At 42.7% G+C, this 16,118-nt stretch overlaps 1 protein-coding gene across 1 annotated transcript in view; it reads left to right on the top strand.

The window, feature by feature from the left end:
- Positions 1–7,380, top strand: part of ARL5B (ARF like GTPase 5B) — a 61,032-nt gene extending 53,652 nt beyond the window's left edge. The window contains exon 6 of the mRNA XM_072154199.1: positions 7,272–7,380. Within this exon, the coding sequence (XP_072010300.1) occupies positions 7,272–7,359 (88 nt within the window). The 3' untranslated portion in view covers positions 7,360–7,380. The remainder of the gene's footprint in view (positions 1–7,271) is intronic.
- The last annotated feature ends 8,738 nt before the right edge of the window (positions 7,381–16,118 follow it).

Here is a 16,118-nt window from a genome sequence, read left to right as displayed (position 1 = left end):
CAGTAAAATGCTATTTTTGGAAACCAGTTGGTACGCCATTGGCTGGGAATATTGGGATTGTAGAAACTTTAAGAGCAGAAAGAAGAGGTTAAAGATTGAGGATTTACCATAACTTGTTGCCCCCATAACAACACTTCCGGTTACTAGTCCATCTCATAGCTGGAAGTTTTCGGAAGTACAATACTAGACTCCATATTAGGAACTTGTATTAGGTGTAGAAAGGTCTAAGGTTTGCCTATTTTTATGAAGGTTTATAGTTTTTGTAGGAAGAGGAAGTTTTTTTTAAGGATTATACAAGACTCAACCTCAATAAAGATCCCCTTTCAGCAAAAAATATTATATTGTTTGTGTAATGAAAAGTTATACAATTCTCCAATATCAATTCCTCACTGTTTACTACATCTCTGCTTGCTGTCATTCTATAGGAAGCTTCATTGTTTACTTCCTGTGGATCAATAACCGTTCCTGCTTTTGTGATGTCACATAGATGCATGACTCGCTGTAACCCTGGTCATGTGATGTCACACAGGTGCACGGCTTGTTATATCCCTGGTCATGTGATGTCACACAGGTGCACGGCTTGTTATATCCCTGGTCATGTGATGTCACACAGGTGCACGGCTTGTTATATCCCTGGTCATGTGATGTCACACAGGTGCACGGCTTGTTATATCCCTGGTCATGTGATGTCACATAGATGCACGACTCGCTGTAACCCTGGTCATGTGATGTCACACAGGTGCACGGCTTGTTATATCCCTGGTCATGTGATGTCACACAGGTGCACGGCTTGTTATATCCCTGGTCATGTGATGTCACACAGGTGCACAGCTAGTGATATCCCTGGTCATGTGATGTTACACAGGTGCACGGCTTGTTATATCCTTGGTCATGTCATGTCACACAGGTGCACGTCTCGTTATATCCCTGGTCATGTGATGTCACACAGGTGCACGGCTCATTATATCACTGGTCATGTGCAGTTATACAGGTTTGCAACTCATTATATAAAAGAGAGCAATCAGTGCTGTGTGATACAATGACCCAAACTCCTGTGTGACATTACATGGGATCCGAGGGATATAACGAGCCGTGCACCTGTGTGACATCACATGACCAGGGATATAATGAGCCGTGCACCTGTGTGACATCAGATAACCAGGGATATAATTAACCATGCACCTGTGTGACATCACAAGACCAGAGAGATAACAAGCCGTGCACCTGTGTGACATCACATGTGCAGTTTGCCTGTGTAGTGTGCAGTATAAGCCTGATTCAGGAATTGAGGCGCACGTTCTTCCTGAAACGCAAACGCTTTAATAAATGTGGACCACAATCTATTTTGGGCCTTCGCCTTTTGCAACATTTCTTTCTTCCCTCTTTACGTTATAAAAGTCATTTGAGAGTTTTTTTATTTTGTGTAATGGGTTATATTTTTAGATCAGGCATCCTGTGGAGGCACATAAAATATAAAAAATAATTTATAAATAATAATAAGGAATAAAGGTCTGACAACTGATGGTCCAAATGTTGGCACCTCTTTTGATTAGCAGAAGAAGGGATATCTTTCGATTTTGGTCATCTTAGAGATAATTTCTATTCTCGGTTATGGGCGTGTTGGGTCACAAACCAGGCGAGGAGCGGGGCGGTTGGAGGGCGGGCCAGTGCGTGAATGCATTGCCCAACAAATTCACTTTAGTCTCCACTGAAAAACTGGTCAAAAAACTGGTCTACAGGTCGGAGCTGGTGGAGTTTGCAAAGCCCCTTAGTCAATGGGCACAGGACCACCGACAGGGGGAATTATAAGACTGGAGGTCTAAGCATTAATCCAATGGGGCTCATTTACTTACCCAGTCCTGTCGCGATCCCGCGGCGCGTTGTCCGACGTGGATTCGGGTTCTGCTAGAATTCACTAAGGTCGTGCGCCCGATATCCAGTAGGTGTCGCTGCTGCGCCAGGGTCCGCCGAAGTTCACCTTCTTCTTCTCGGTGCATATAAGTGCTTCATCTTGCGACACATTTCCTTTTACAAATTCTGCGGTTTTTCCGAACCTGTCAGGTTGTCCGAAGGCCACGCCCCCGGATTTCTGTCGCGTGAAAGCCGGCGCGTGCGCCAAAATCCCAGAGGAATACGGCGCAAAACAGAAAAATTCAGGAAACCCAACGAAAGTGCGGCCGCTGAACCCTTAGTAAATGAGCCCCAATGTGTCCTTGGTCACAATAGATGGCTTCGCCCATGTTCCATGCTGCGAATTTTGGCCAAAGCAGTTATGAGATGGCACCAGGTATCACATTTCAAATTTAAATGCAGGAAATAGCAACATAAGAAAGTACTGGTGTCATAGTCAGACCCAAAAAGACGTGTTAGGGTTTATGGAGGAGAGTCAAGGTAGGTTTAAAACTCCGCACTTGGCACTTTTACCCTAATTTGCATATCTAATTAGACCTCTCTTTACTTCCATAAAGTTACATTCATAAAGCACATTCCTTTCAGATCACATCCAGGCATGGTCGTTAGTTTATTAGACAGAAAAGCACATTCCCTTTAAGACTTTTTTCATCAAAGTTCATCTACAATCCACCCTCCATAGATGAGGCGTCGGAGAACTCCTTCCTTTCATTACACCTGATGTATATGTTGTCCTGGCGGCGTTACATAGTTACTGACATTTCTATTATCAATATCTTTGTAATTAGAGCTTGTGATTTACTAGAATTTTAATTACTGTAAGCTCGATGCGGGGAGAGCGACACCAAGTCACACATCTACATTGTCTACATGACATCATGATTAACCTTTGTCATTAGCTTTGTTTAGTGCGCCTTTATGAAAGATTTAATGTAATGGAGACATTAACCGGTTTGGCGAGTCCCGACCTTGTGCATTTTAAAGTTATAACTACTGAGATGGAATTCAAAGGAGGTAGAAACTTTTAGCATTCTCCATATATAGCAACTTTTTAGGCAGACTTAAAGGGACTCTATTGTTCTTTTACATAAATATTATTCTGTTTTGTAGGGACCCTGCATGCAAACTTGACTTGGTTGAACCTGCATGTAATCTCAATTGGGAGTAGGGATCTGGCAGCTACCGTAAGCTTTCAGCTCTGGTTACTTTCCTCAACAACAAACGAATGGCCATGAAATCCAAGATGTCCGATCTCTCTGTTTTCTGATCTTCCCATGAAGGTAGAGTTGAGTCACCACAGACACACTTGGTGTGCAGATTGTCCTGTAAAAATGAATGTGATTAGTCTGTGGTCTGTCCATGAAAAATGGACCATTCGCTGACTGGATTTCATGGAACGACCACAGTGTCGGGAATAGGACTCCATGGATCATGGTGATAAACCCTTCTCCGTCTCCCGTTCTGTTTGTTGTTGGGATGACCACAGGCACGTGCCGTCACCCTCAAACCAAAATTCATCAAGTCCTTTAAATATGATCACTGAACTGAATGGACATACTGGGGAAGATTTACTTAGCCTTCTCTGCTATTTTTCTGGTGGACAAGGCATGTAAATTTCCCCTTCTCCGCCAGTTTGGATTGTTTTATGCCCCACACACCACTTTGGGTGCCAGTGAAAGATAACATGGTGGGTAGCTAGCGGACAGGGACTTGAACAGCTCGACCCACAGCATTTACCATAGTCTTCGCCGGAGACCATAGTTGGATTCTTCGCCAGATCAGACCTGGTTTAACAGGTCCAACTTGGTAGAGATTACGTCCACATCTACTTAGATGCCAGAGCCTCGTAGTAGATCTAGGACGCCAAGGGGGAATGGTGTTTCCAATGCCAGTCATAATAAATTACCCCCACTGAGTCCAGTTCATTGATTCTAAGTTCAGTCTGGGAAATACCACATGCGCATGTCTGACCAAACTCACTTGTGAGCATCAAGAATTAAAGTGAACCTGTAACCAGGAATATAATTTTTTAGCTGGTGTCAATAGCCTGTGCTATGTTGATTTTAAAAATGCCTTTGTCAGCATTCTGACTAATTACATTAATTTATAATAATGCCAATAGCATGTGGTAAGTGCCAGGGAGGGACAGCTGCAGTATGTATGTGCCTGTCCCTCCTCTCCTCCACACTCTTGGAGCTCCCACACCAATTCTTCTCATTGTACATTGAGCAGCCGGGGAAGGTGGATGGTGAGGAAGAGAGGAAGAATGCATGAGGAGACTGAGACACAGGCTGCAGCCTGGGACTCACCACACAATTCTGGCAGGGAGCCAGGTAATGTGAATAAAACTTATATAAAGTACTGAAATGATTCTGAATGCTGACAAAGGCATTTTTAAATCAGCATACCATAGGCTATTGGAATCTGTCATCAGCTAAAAATGACTTGGTGACAGTTTCATTTTAAGGGCTTGTTCACGTGGTGGTAGTTTGCCTTGGTTTACAGCCAAAAAAAATCTAGATCAGCTGTTCGACTTTCCATCACGGATTGTTTCTGGTTGGATTTTTCGGAAAGAAGATGATGCTACATTTCTGTGTTAAAAATTTAGCAGCGGAGTCATCACACACATATCAGTCAGGTTCTATGGGTGTCCACTATGTGGCTTCTATTACAAATAGAAATATAGAAGACACAACACTATGTAAACAAAGAGTCCAAACTGCAGAGTCCTTTCTCCATAGGGCTAGTTCACACAATGGATTTTGGCCTAGATCTTCTTTCTAGGAAATGTATAAAAAAAAAAAACCTTCTCCTATTGAAATCAATAGAAGGAGCCTCCAAGGCAAGAAAACTAAATGGCATTCCCTGTATTCTGGGTGGGATTTGAATGGATGTAGGTGGCATTGGTGAAAGTTGGCTTTCATTGCAACACATCTGCAGGAGTAGTAACAAATGTGCTTGGATAAGCCACCAAATAACATGCCGATACTACCACGCCACCACTTTCTCCATGTGTACAATCTTTTAAAGTCATCAGAAATTGGCCAAATAAACCCCTAGCAGTATGTTGTCAAGTAGCTGAGCAGCTTCTAGATGGTGTTTCCTTCATGGCCTGGAGTGGTGGCATCATCCAGAAAATCAACTTTGAAGCAAGATATTAATTGGTTTTATTAAGTCAAGGAGGCGGAGAGTTTAACAATGGAGTCAATCTTTTGCTGCCTTAGAACGCCCCCTTCACTTAAATTATGGTCCTGCTTCCAGGGACATTGTTGACCAGATCTCCTGAAGTCCGGCACATGTTGTGGATAACATAGGATGAGGTGTACAGAGGCAAGAAGAGCTTGACTTCAGTGTTAAACTCCCTGCCCCCTTGACTTGATACATCGAATTAATATCTCACTTTAAAGTTGATTTTCTGGATGATGCCACCATGCTGGACCATGAAAGAAAATTGATCTAGAAGCTGATTGACAACATACTGATATTGGTTTATTAGGCCAATTTCTGATGATAGCTTCCCTTTAAGACTTCCGTTATGACATCATATAAATCCATCCCTGTAACAAAGACATTACTCATATTGTGTCAAATATTGGGCAGATAATTTAAGGCTTAGAACTTCCACACAAGACGATTGTCTTCCCGTACGGAATGAGCAGCATCTGGTGTTTACGATGATCTCACGGTTCACAGGGTCACACCTTCCCGCATCTCCCGAGCCGCATGTTTCCTTAGTTATGTAGAAATTATATCTTAATACGTCTTGTTTACACTAAACTGCTACATGAAATATTTCAGATGCGTACAGATGGAGCACTCCAGAACATAACAAAATGAAGACAAAGCTCCTGAGACAACCAGGGCTCATTTTAGCAATGCGTAATTGGCTGCAGTGTGGCTGGAGACACTTCCCATTAGTATATGGAAAACAGTGCAAGAAGTAACTCGATGACTTAATACTAAAACTCAAAACTATGATACTACTATTTCTACTGGAGGACATTGAAGGTATAGGATAGGGCTTCATGGTAGGTTCCTCGAAGCCTCTACATTCCAATGTTCTCAGCCTTCAGACTCCATTAGACCCACCACTACATGGAAGTTACAAGCGGCTCCAGGTTTCAGTAGGCCCCTGGGTGACAGAGCCTCAGTGGGCCCTTTGCAGTTAACTCACGTGGCGGCATTAAAACTTCAGAAGCTAAAACAGTCTCCTGTTCCCTAAAATATTCCCAAGTTTATCATCTCGAAGAACCCATCATGAGTATTTTATATAAAGCCCCCCTCAACTCCTATACAGCCCCCCTCGACCCCATGGATTCCTTACGTACAGCCTTATGTGGGACCCCCAGCAGCCCTGGACGCCGGCACTTGCCCGGTTATGCCTAGTGCTGGCACTGGCCCTGGCTACAAGACATCCTGGACATTGGAGAAAAGCATAAATAAGGACTACAGTGTAAGTAATAAGTAATATTTTCTGTACATAAAATTCGAAGATATCATTTTGTTCCATTGTATATGAGTTCATATCTGACCTGGATTGGGCTGTAGAGTTTCTTCAACATCAATGATTTCACATCCCTTAAAATACCCCACTTCAGTTACATACAACACATGGAAACCCACATATCATAAAATAACGGAAGTACAGATCCACATTAAACCAATCTGGCGCCATGTTGCCTAAAAGCAATTCTAATGACATCTCCCAAAACCATAGATATTCCCCTAACTTAGAGCCCCTTAGGGTCTTTGTTATGGACTACATAGAAGTGTGCTGAATTTTACAAATCATTTAAAAAGAGGGTGTGTATTAGTGGGATGTGGGCGTGGTCTATGTTACACAATTGTACATCCAAGAATGCACCAAAACGAATAGTAAAACCAATGTCCAAAGTAACAGTAGACAGGCTTAACCTAAGCAAAATTTTACCTTCTACTTAAGAGGCTGTCTACACAATTAGTGAATGTGTCTCATTGTCTTATGGCTCATCTGGTGACACACATATCTGGACATCTCCAGCCTCTCACAAGTCGGGATGAGCGAACCCAGTAGGGTTTGGGTTCAGCCTGGAGGTTCCGTTCAGGTTCATCTGGACACACTCATATCTAGACTCCAGCCAAACAATAACATTCGTATGTGCTCCAGGGGTAGATTAAGATTGCCATGGGCTCTGGGCTGTTTGAAAATTAAAGACCCCACAAGGAGAGCCCTGGTTAGATTCGGGTTTGGTCAAAGGTTCCATTCAGTGCTGATCCGCTGGAAAATGGTGGTGTATTTATGTATGTGGGGCAAACTTTATTCTTGGAGGGGGGGTTCATGCTGTGACCTTATAGTGTAAGTGACTTACTTATTTGTACAGTTGCAGTGTAGAGATGTGCTGCACAGAACTGAAGACCTCTGGCGGTGAATCGAACAGTGATGAGATATTTCCCAGAGACGTTTCGTAGAAGACCTCCTCCTCATGGATCAGATCATCACATCATAACAAGTATCAAAGATATTGCACTTTAAAGGGTTTTGCCACTGTTTTACATAAGTTGCCTTTACTGTCTTAATAAAAAGTGATGCAGCAGTCCTTCTACTTACGTTTGTGCTGTGTGTAGAGTCTCTGTGGATCTTTATTTACATGTATGAGCTCTGAAGAATAGGAGGAGCTGCATCAGGAGATTATGACTCATCCTGCTCCTTCCCTCCCTTCTTCCTGTGTCTGTCAGTGAGGACGGACTGTGAGAGAAAGAGGCACAGTGGGAGATTTGTGATTTACTACCTACATCTAGTACCAGAACCAAGCTCAGAAAGGAGTGGGTTTGGTACCTTCTACTGGTTTTCATTTCTGAAAACAATCCAAAGAAATGATCCAGCGCATGAGTTAGGAAGAAATTCTCCAGACTTTTTATTTAGCTTCCATAAAAAGTTGTAACATCACATAAACCGTAGCACTGCTTCCACATAGTAGACTACAAAATCCAGCCTACGCGTTTCGAGCGCATTTACACGTTCTTCATCATGGATCATTTCTTTGGATTGTTTGCTGCTTCACACGCTGGTCACGTGGGATCCGAGCTGCTTCTGGAAGTCTCCCTAGGGCGAACTTGGCCGGGTGAGCGTAATTTACCTTCCATTCACACTTTACTCATATGACTTTCATTTCTGAATTTTGTAGACCTTTGGAGGAACTTCAAAGGTCCTCCAAGGGTTCTTTTATACATGTTTGTCAAGAGCCAGCACATATGTATGAGGATTTCAGGACTGAAGGCCCCTATTTTTGTCCCTCTACTGGGTAGTAGCAAAGTGGATAGGTGGTTGGGTTGGGCATGGGCTTCCTAAGAGCCTTAGCCCCTGGGTGACCTCCTCATATCGCCCATATTCTAGTCCTCTACTGATGTCCTTATATAGAGTAGAGTAGAAAATCTAAGTTTAGAGTAGGACTGGATCCGGGACATCTCTATGCCTGAATTACAGGAGTCTTCATATATTTAATATTCCGCTTCCAATACATAATATGATCCCACCCCGACCATAATTTTTGTAGCCGATTGATGTTATTTGATAATTTGGCCAGAGTTCTCCCCTTGGAAATTTCCAGTCAAAATATCTTATTCGAGAAAATGTCATCCGGGAACATTGTTCATTTGTGACCTTTATTTTCTAATCTCTCTGAGGAAATTTGAGCGTTTTGCATATCTTGTGTCATTATTAGAGCGCAGCTTACGAGGTCGGCCCGTCGCGTTGTGCGCCATTGAACGTGGAAAAGGTTTAAGATTCCATAAATGTGATTGGGGAGAGGAGCGGGGATGAAGGTGAATTTGCACTTTAAAAGCTTGCACCTCACACATCATCTCTCTGCATTATCTGCAGTGGTTTCCAATCCGCTCGCTGAAAGGCTTTCTCGCCGGTGAGCGATGTCATTTTATCAGCTTGGCTTGTATGAATGAGATTAGACAGTCCGAGAGCGCTGTCAGGAGATAGGAGGCTCGGGGAAGATACCGGCAGAACCTACCTCATCACTACAAGGCGTTTTACCATCATTTTTTATCACTTCTCAGAAAGAGACTTTCTAGTACTACATTTTATAATATTTCTGGATTGTCATTAGCCCTACGTTCCCTACCAATATATTGGAACGGGTAATTATCCCAACACATCAAATCCGGGACAATGGTCTACCGGTCTCGGCCAATTACCCACAGCACTATGCTTTACCATTAAATCGGTAGAAGCCTTAGACATGTACAGTACTATGATAAATCTGTGATGTCTTATCTTGAGGGTCTCAAGAAACCCCATTTAGTTAACCCCTTGAGGACCCAGGCCTTTTTTATTTTTGCGTTTCCATTTATCACTCCCCACTTACAGGGGGACATTTAGAGACTTCCGCCTCTTGATGCATGGGGCAGGCTGCCGAACAGCGTTTATTCTATTCCAGGCAGGACAGTAACGCCTCGTGTCAGCTCACTCCCGGCCGCGCCCCGCACCCCGTGCTCGGCTGGCCGCGCCCCCTTTCACGCCCCCTTCCCGCCCCACTATTGTGAAATTGGTGGATTGGGACAAATAATTTCAAGGGCTAGCAATAAGCTAGCAGAGGTCCTGATAAATATGCCCCACAGAGCCTGTTTTCTGTGTAACAAATTGTACTTCCTAGTGAAGTATTTACTATTCCATACCGTGTATTTGGAAGCTGGAAAAAAATCCCAAAAGCAGTGAAATTGACACCATTTTATTTTGGGCCAATTGTTTTACAGTTTTCACTGTGCGCTTCTAATGACACCTCTCATTCATTCTTTTGGGTCAGTACAATCATGGAGATACCAAATATATATATATAGATATCATTATGTTTTAGTAATTTGTAAATTTTTTTGCACATAATTTTACCATATTCTGAGGCCAATAAATTTTACATATGTTGGTTTATGGAGCTGTGTCATTTTTTTGTGGGATGAGATTACCATGTTTCATTGCTAAAGTTATGCACAATCTTTTGATCACATGTCATAAAAATGTTAATGTTTTGAAAAATGGCAAAAAAGTGGCGATTCTGGCTATTTTCCGTTATGGGGGAATAACTTTTTAAATATTTTGACATATATTGGATATTTTGGGAAGTGATGATACCTAACATGTTTATGATTTTATTTGTTTATTTTTATGTCAGATCTAATAAAAAAGAAAAAAATTTCCCTTTAATTTTTAAACCCCCTAGGGTACTTGAACCATAGAGGGACTGATGGATCCTGTAATATACTGGAATACTACTCTATTGCAGTATATGGGGATTTACCTGCTGTTCTGTTACGGTGTGCCTCTGGCACACCTGGTGGCTTAGTGGGCCAATTCACGGATCCTGCCCCAAGACTGCACACTATTTATAGCCTGCATCCATTCAGGCCTGAACAGACTCAAGTGAAAGTAGAATTCTATGCCAGGCAAGGTCTGATGTAGAAATGCCAATGGGCGCAACCACCTACTGGATATATCAGGATGTCAGATGTATCCGGCGTGCAAGAGGGTCCGGGGGAACATCATTTTACGTATGAATAATGACCCCTATGTCTTTAAGGATGAGACTGAAAAGCTCATTTGTCATAAACATGTCAACCAACAAAACTTTTAAGTTAAAAATAATGAGCGCCTTGATTAAAAACGCACCAGAGTAACTACAGTCATTTAATTGTACATTAATCATAGCCCGGGAATGTCTGTCGCGTTGACGGATCTCTACTGCAAAACAGCAGGGTGTTATTGACAGCAAATATACAAGATTTATTTTAATCTTTTCATTTCAAAAGGGTTAAGTCTATAAATGGAGCATATTATTAATTCAATGATATAAAGCGCCAAAGGATACAATTAAGTGCAGCCTGGATTCTAATTCATCGCTTCTCCATTGCTTGTGTTTGGTGTAGGGAAATGAAGCACACCTTGAGAATAATGAGAACGTATCAGTAAATGGTCATAAGATATACAGGGTGAGTCAAAAGTCCCATGAAGGGTAAGAGGGTCCTATCTTTTCAGCTATGTTAGGAACAGGGCTGCCATCTTGAAAACCGCCATATTGGATCTAGGCGAGTTTTCCAATTTGAGGTGGGTCATGTAACATATCAGAGAAGACCAGAATTTATTGCCATTATCAGATTTGCAGTATTTCTTGTGGTTCAAAAGTTATCAACACAGATATTCTTAATAGATTCTCATGGAAAGTCGTAACAATTGGATCCAGCACCTTCAGATCTGTGTTCAGCAAAAGGGACAACACTTTGAATAGCACAGGGGACATTCCCTGTGCTGGTACTGCACAAGCTATCGCAATAGCTTTGATAGGTTACATGACAATTTTCCCATTGGATAATTTTGTCCATGATCCAGTATGGTGGCCATGTTCCAGACATAGGGGCACATTTACTTACCCGGTCCAGTCGCGATCCAGTGGGTCTGCCGGGATTCACTAAGGTCCGTGCGCCCAATATCCACCAGGTGTCGCTGCTATGCCGAGGTCCGCCAGAGTTCACCTGCTTCTTCCCGGTGCATGTAAGTGCTGATCTTGCGACACAAATTCTTTTTTAAATTCTGCGTTTTTTACTAATTCGTCGGGTTGTCTGATGGCCACGTCCCCCCGATTTCTGTCACGTGAAGGCCGGCGCCGATGTGCCAAAATCCGATCACGTGCGCCAAAATCCTGGGGCAATTCGGCGCAAATCAGAAATCGACAAGAAACTCGACAAAAGTGCGCGATTCGGACCCTTAGTAAATGAGCCCCAATGTCTAAAAGATTGGCCTTCCTCAATCAATACTTGTTGTGGTATCCAATATGTAATTTTTCATTCCGTTTCTAAAATTAAAGGGCATCCTGAAACTTTTGACTAATTCTTTACTTCTCCTATAGTGCTAAAATACAAGTTCCATTATCATTTTACTAAAGACAAACACTTGAGATCATTTATCAATTTACCGTATTTTTCAGACTATGAGGCGCACAAAAATCTTTTGATTCTCTCAGAAATCAAAGGTGTGCCTTATAGTCCAGTGCGCCTTATATATGAACCGTACTTACAGACAACAGCTGCCTTACACTGTGCACAGGTCTGCCACCTGCTGGTCATTCATCCTTATAATCAGGTGCGCTTTATAATCCGGTGCGCCTTATATATGAACCGTACTTACAGACAACAGCTGCCTTACACTGTGCACAGGTCTGCCACCTGCTGGTCATTCATCCTTATAATCAGGTGCGCTTTATAATCCGGTGCACCTTACATATGAACCTAGACATTTTAGCAGGCATTTATTGATGGTGCGTCTTATAATCCGGTGCGCCTTATAATCCGAAAAATGCGGTACCTACTGGGGAAATTCCCTTTTCTAGTGAAGGTGCCAAATTTTAACATTTTGATATAATAGAAGTTTATAGGTTTTTACAGTTCATGTTTGGTGGAAGTGCCCATTTCTGACCCATTTTTGGTCAACAGCAGTAGAGATGATTGTAAAGATCGTGACATATCATGACCATAAACATCTGCCTTACTGAATTACTGCTCTCCTGATTACTTGGATTGCCTGAAGACCTGTCACACACACTCACCTTGCTCATAACTTCTAGAACTGCCATTCCGGCCACTGAAAGGAGAATTGACTGTAAGGATTGACACTACATTAGTGTCAAGCCGCTTGGATGTCCCTCCTCTCCACCCCTGTCTGTTGGCAGTATAGTCACATTATGGGAAATAATACGTTTTTCAGGTTGGGATAAGAAAACCATGCTTCTTTTGGAGCACTTGAAACATCAAGCATGACTTTCAGGAAGCCCAATGATTTCAGAAGGAAAGATTCCCAACTGCAGACAGCATTGTTTTGACATGGTTGCGGCCTAAATTGGCAAAGGGGAGCTCTTTATTCCCGACCCTAGTCAACAGCCTCTTCCTCAGCCAAACCATTTCCCTATGCAGTACTGAGGAGATGCAAGCATATCGAAACAGCACTGTCTATAGTTGGGAATCTTTTACTTCTGGAATAAAAATACTGGCTTGGATTTAATCACACATCACGTCATAAGGCTTCCTAAAAGTCATGCTTGATATTAAGGGAGCTGTCTTAAAAAACCAAGCCAGACAAAGATGGGTGCCTGTCAATAGTAACAAGTCTCCCTCTGGAAGTGTCCCGGGACTCAAACTTCCACCAATAATATTACAAACTAGCACTACAAGCCTTCTATATCGCAGGCTTGTTACACATGTACAAGAATGCCATAGCAAAATATTAGAACATTCTTACCAGTCTACGGGGAGTGTAGAGGTGCTGGAGCTCGGTCAGGAGGATGTGTGTATGGAATCCGCCAGGTCAGGAAAATGTTGACTGCACTGCACCTAGTAATCCATATAATAATCTCTCCCTGACCCCCAAATAAATAGCTCCCGCCCTTACAAGGGCAGTCCCAGGGTGACCCTAAGTTCTATGTTCACCCTGGTATTCCCTAATTCAATCCCAACGCGTTTCTAGAACTGGGTATACCAGGATCTGTCCTCAGGGGATTATAATAATTCGTCCAGGATGGACCAATATAGGGGACTGATAAACTCCCCACTTGGAGGATCGCCTTGCACATGGACAGTGGTCCTTGAAAGTGATAAGGTGCCGCAAAAGGTAGCAAAAGAGGGATTGTTTTCCATGACCCATGCTGGAAAACTTATTTGCATATTTTCCAAAAACCTCTAGTGGAGCATCAATGGCTATATGTTCCACACGCCTTACTTACCGACCCAAATGGACAGTATAGTTACTGTAGAGTTGGGGCATCAGGGGTCAAGTAGAAATCAATGTTCTGGCTTCGAATGAGCTGGCATCAAGGCCAACTGTGCTTCCCATCAACTCTACCCTTTCTTTCCTCCTTCATCCCTCCTACCCCTGGACTTTTTGCTCTTTGTAGATGGATAACTTCATTATGGGCTCTGATTTTTCATTTCCAGTTGAATCTATAGAAAAGTTTTGAAAAAGTAACTTTTTTTTTTCTAACTTTTATGCATTGACATTCTGTGCCAAGTCAAAAGATTAGATTGGAGATTTATATCTAGATCACAGATATTAAAGGGAACCCGTCACCACTATTTTCACAAATACAGCTAGTGACAGGTTCCTATAGAGCTCTAATAACTATCTGACACCCTGCTTGTAGCTAAGAATGATGCCCCTGAGATTCCCATATATTCAACTTTATAGTTTTATCTGGTAACTAAGCATGGCTACATGTAGTCCAGGTGGGCGTGGCCTCCTCGGGCTGAATCCAGCAGCTCCTCCCCATGCCTATCTCTGTATGCTGCTATAATGTCATGTGACCAGGGTGACATCATCGCAGGTCCTATAGCTTTTGTAGCATTAGGAACTGTACACTAAGCATATATGTCATGAAATCACAGCATATTTTATCACATGAAATCACAGCAGCCTGCATGGAGAGGAGTAGAAGTCCATGGAGGCTGCTGTGATTGTTTTATGTGGTCAGATATGTACATGGGGTATAGTTTTCATATTAAGTAGCTCAAGGACCTTTGATGATGTCACCCTGGTCACATGACATTAGGCCACGCCCCCATGGACTCGCTCCAAAGCTGCATAGATACCAGGCAAGATTATAACTCTGATTTTATGGGGATCTGAGGGGAACAATTTTTAGCTAAAAGCAGGGTGTCAGATAGTTACTAGAGCTCTATGGGAACCTGCCACTACCTGTATTTGTGAAAATAGTGGTGACGGGTTCCCTTTAAGAGTTTAAAAAACTTCCCAAATAACATAAAAGTTGAGAGAGCTACAAATTTTAAGGTATTCTATAGACGCACCATGACACTAAATAAATAATGCCTCTTACAGTACAATATAATGTGGACAGAATGTAAAAGCTTTGGTGTTTGAATAGCAGAGATGAGGCCGCAGGGCGCCCAGGGCGAGGTGCAGGGACGAGCACAAGATTTTTTTTTTTTTGCCTCCAGGTCTTTAGTTCTAGACCCGCTGTGAGCATAAATTCCATATTACTTTAGATTTTATTAGTTTTTGTGTAATTAGTGATTGTCTTTCATATCCTAATTATATCCAAATTATATCGTAATTAACTTACAGTAAATACTTTCCCATCCCACAGGGGGAATCCACTGATACGGAGCTGTATAAACTTGATGAATTATGTGTTTTAATAGCAAAATTCTGGTTTAGGTTTAATATAGTAGTTTACTATTATTTAAAGAGGTAGTGATAAAAACAGCATTTTGGTTTTTTCGATTTTGGGTATAATTTTGCAGCATGAACTGTGCAAAATGAGGAGCAGGTTAAAGGAAATCTACCATCACAATCCATCCTGATGAACCAGGGACATTACTCATAGATCCAGGCACCGTGACTGTGGGAATCTTCTTATATTTGTTATCCATAACCTCCTTCCTTCTAAAATCAACTTTTTAAATTATGCTAATGATCCTGAAGGGCTGCTGGGGCAGTTCCCAGAGCCCCTCCATGCTGCTGGTTCACAGGCTGTTACGCTCTGCAGGAACACTTTCCTCTTCCACTTTGTGCTGATGTTACTAATGGGAGTCAGCATTTACATTTGAACCCGGACCTGAACCTTGACCGTACTTTCAGGTTTGGATTCTACTGAACTCGCACGAATTTGAGCAGGTCTGCTCATCCCTAGTTATAAACTAATTTCCATTAAAATTGAAAAGCAACATCCCGCACCGGGGCCTAGCCTTTTCTTGGGGCCTGGAGGCAGCCTGGGCCCAGAATACCGCAGTGGCTGGCGGTTGCGGCCTAGGCACGCTAGTGTCACGGTGCTTGGTATGGGGACCGGAGGGCTGTCCTACTGCCTGGCAGGTCTCCAGCAGGTGGTGCGTGCAAGGAAATATATGAGGGAGAGGCTGATATACTGGTTCTACCTGGGACAACCCTTAGTGTCTGTAGTATGTGTCCCTGGATGATGGATGAGGGAGCGTAGCAGGGACCAGACGGAGGCAGCGTTGTGCAAAAGTAACTTACAGTTCTTTATTCGAACCAACAGCAACAGGCAACGTGCCCAACGATTCTTTACAGATGGTGGTCTGACTGGGAGTGCTCTTGGAGAGTGAACCTCAGGAGTTGGGTCACCAGCCTGGTTGCAGATACAGGCTGGGATGTAGCTGTGTCCAATCTTGGAAGCTTCAGCTTTAGTCCTGGGTATTGTTCAGTATCA

The sequence above is a fragment of the Engystomops pustulosus genome, chromosome 5 (genome assembly GCF_040894005.1).
Source record: "Engystomops pustulosus chromosome 5, aEngPut4.maternal, whole genome shotgun sequence".
Taxonomy (NCBI): Eukaryota; Metazoa; Chordata; class Amphibia; order Anura; family Leptodactylidae; genus Engystomops; species Engystomops pustulosus.
This window is presented reverse-complemented; position numbering and strand designations above follow the sequence as displayed.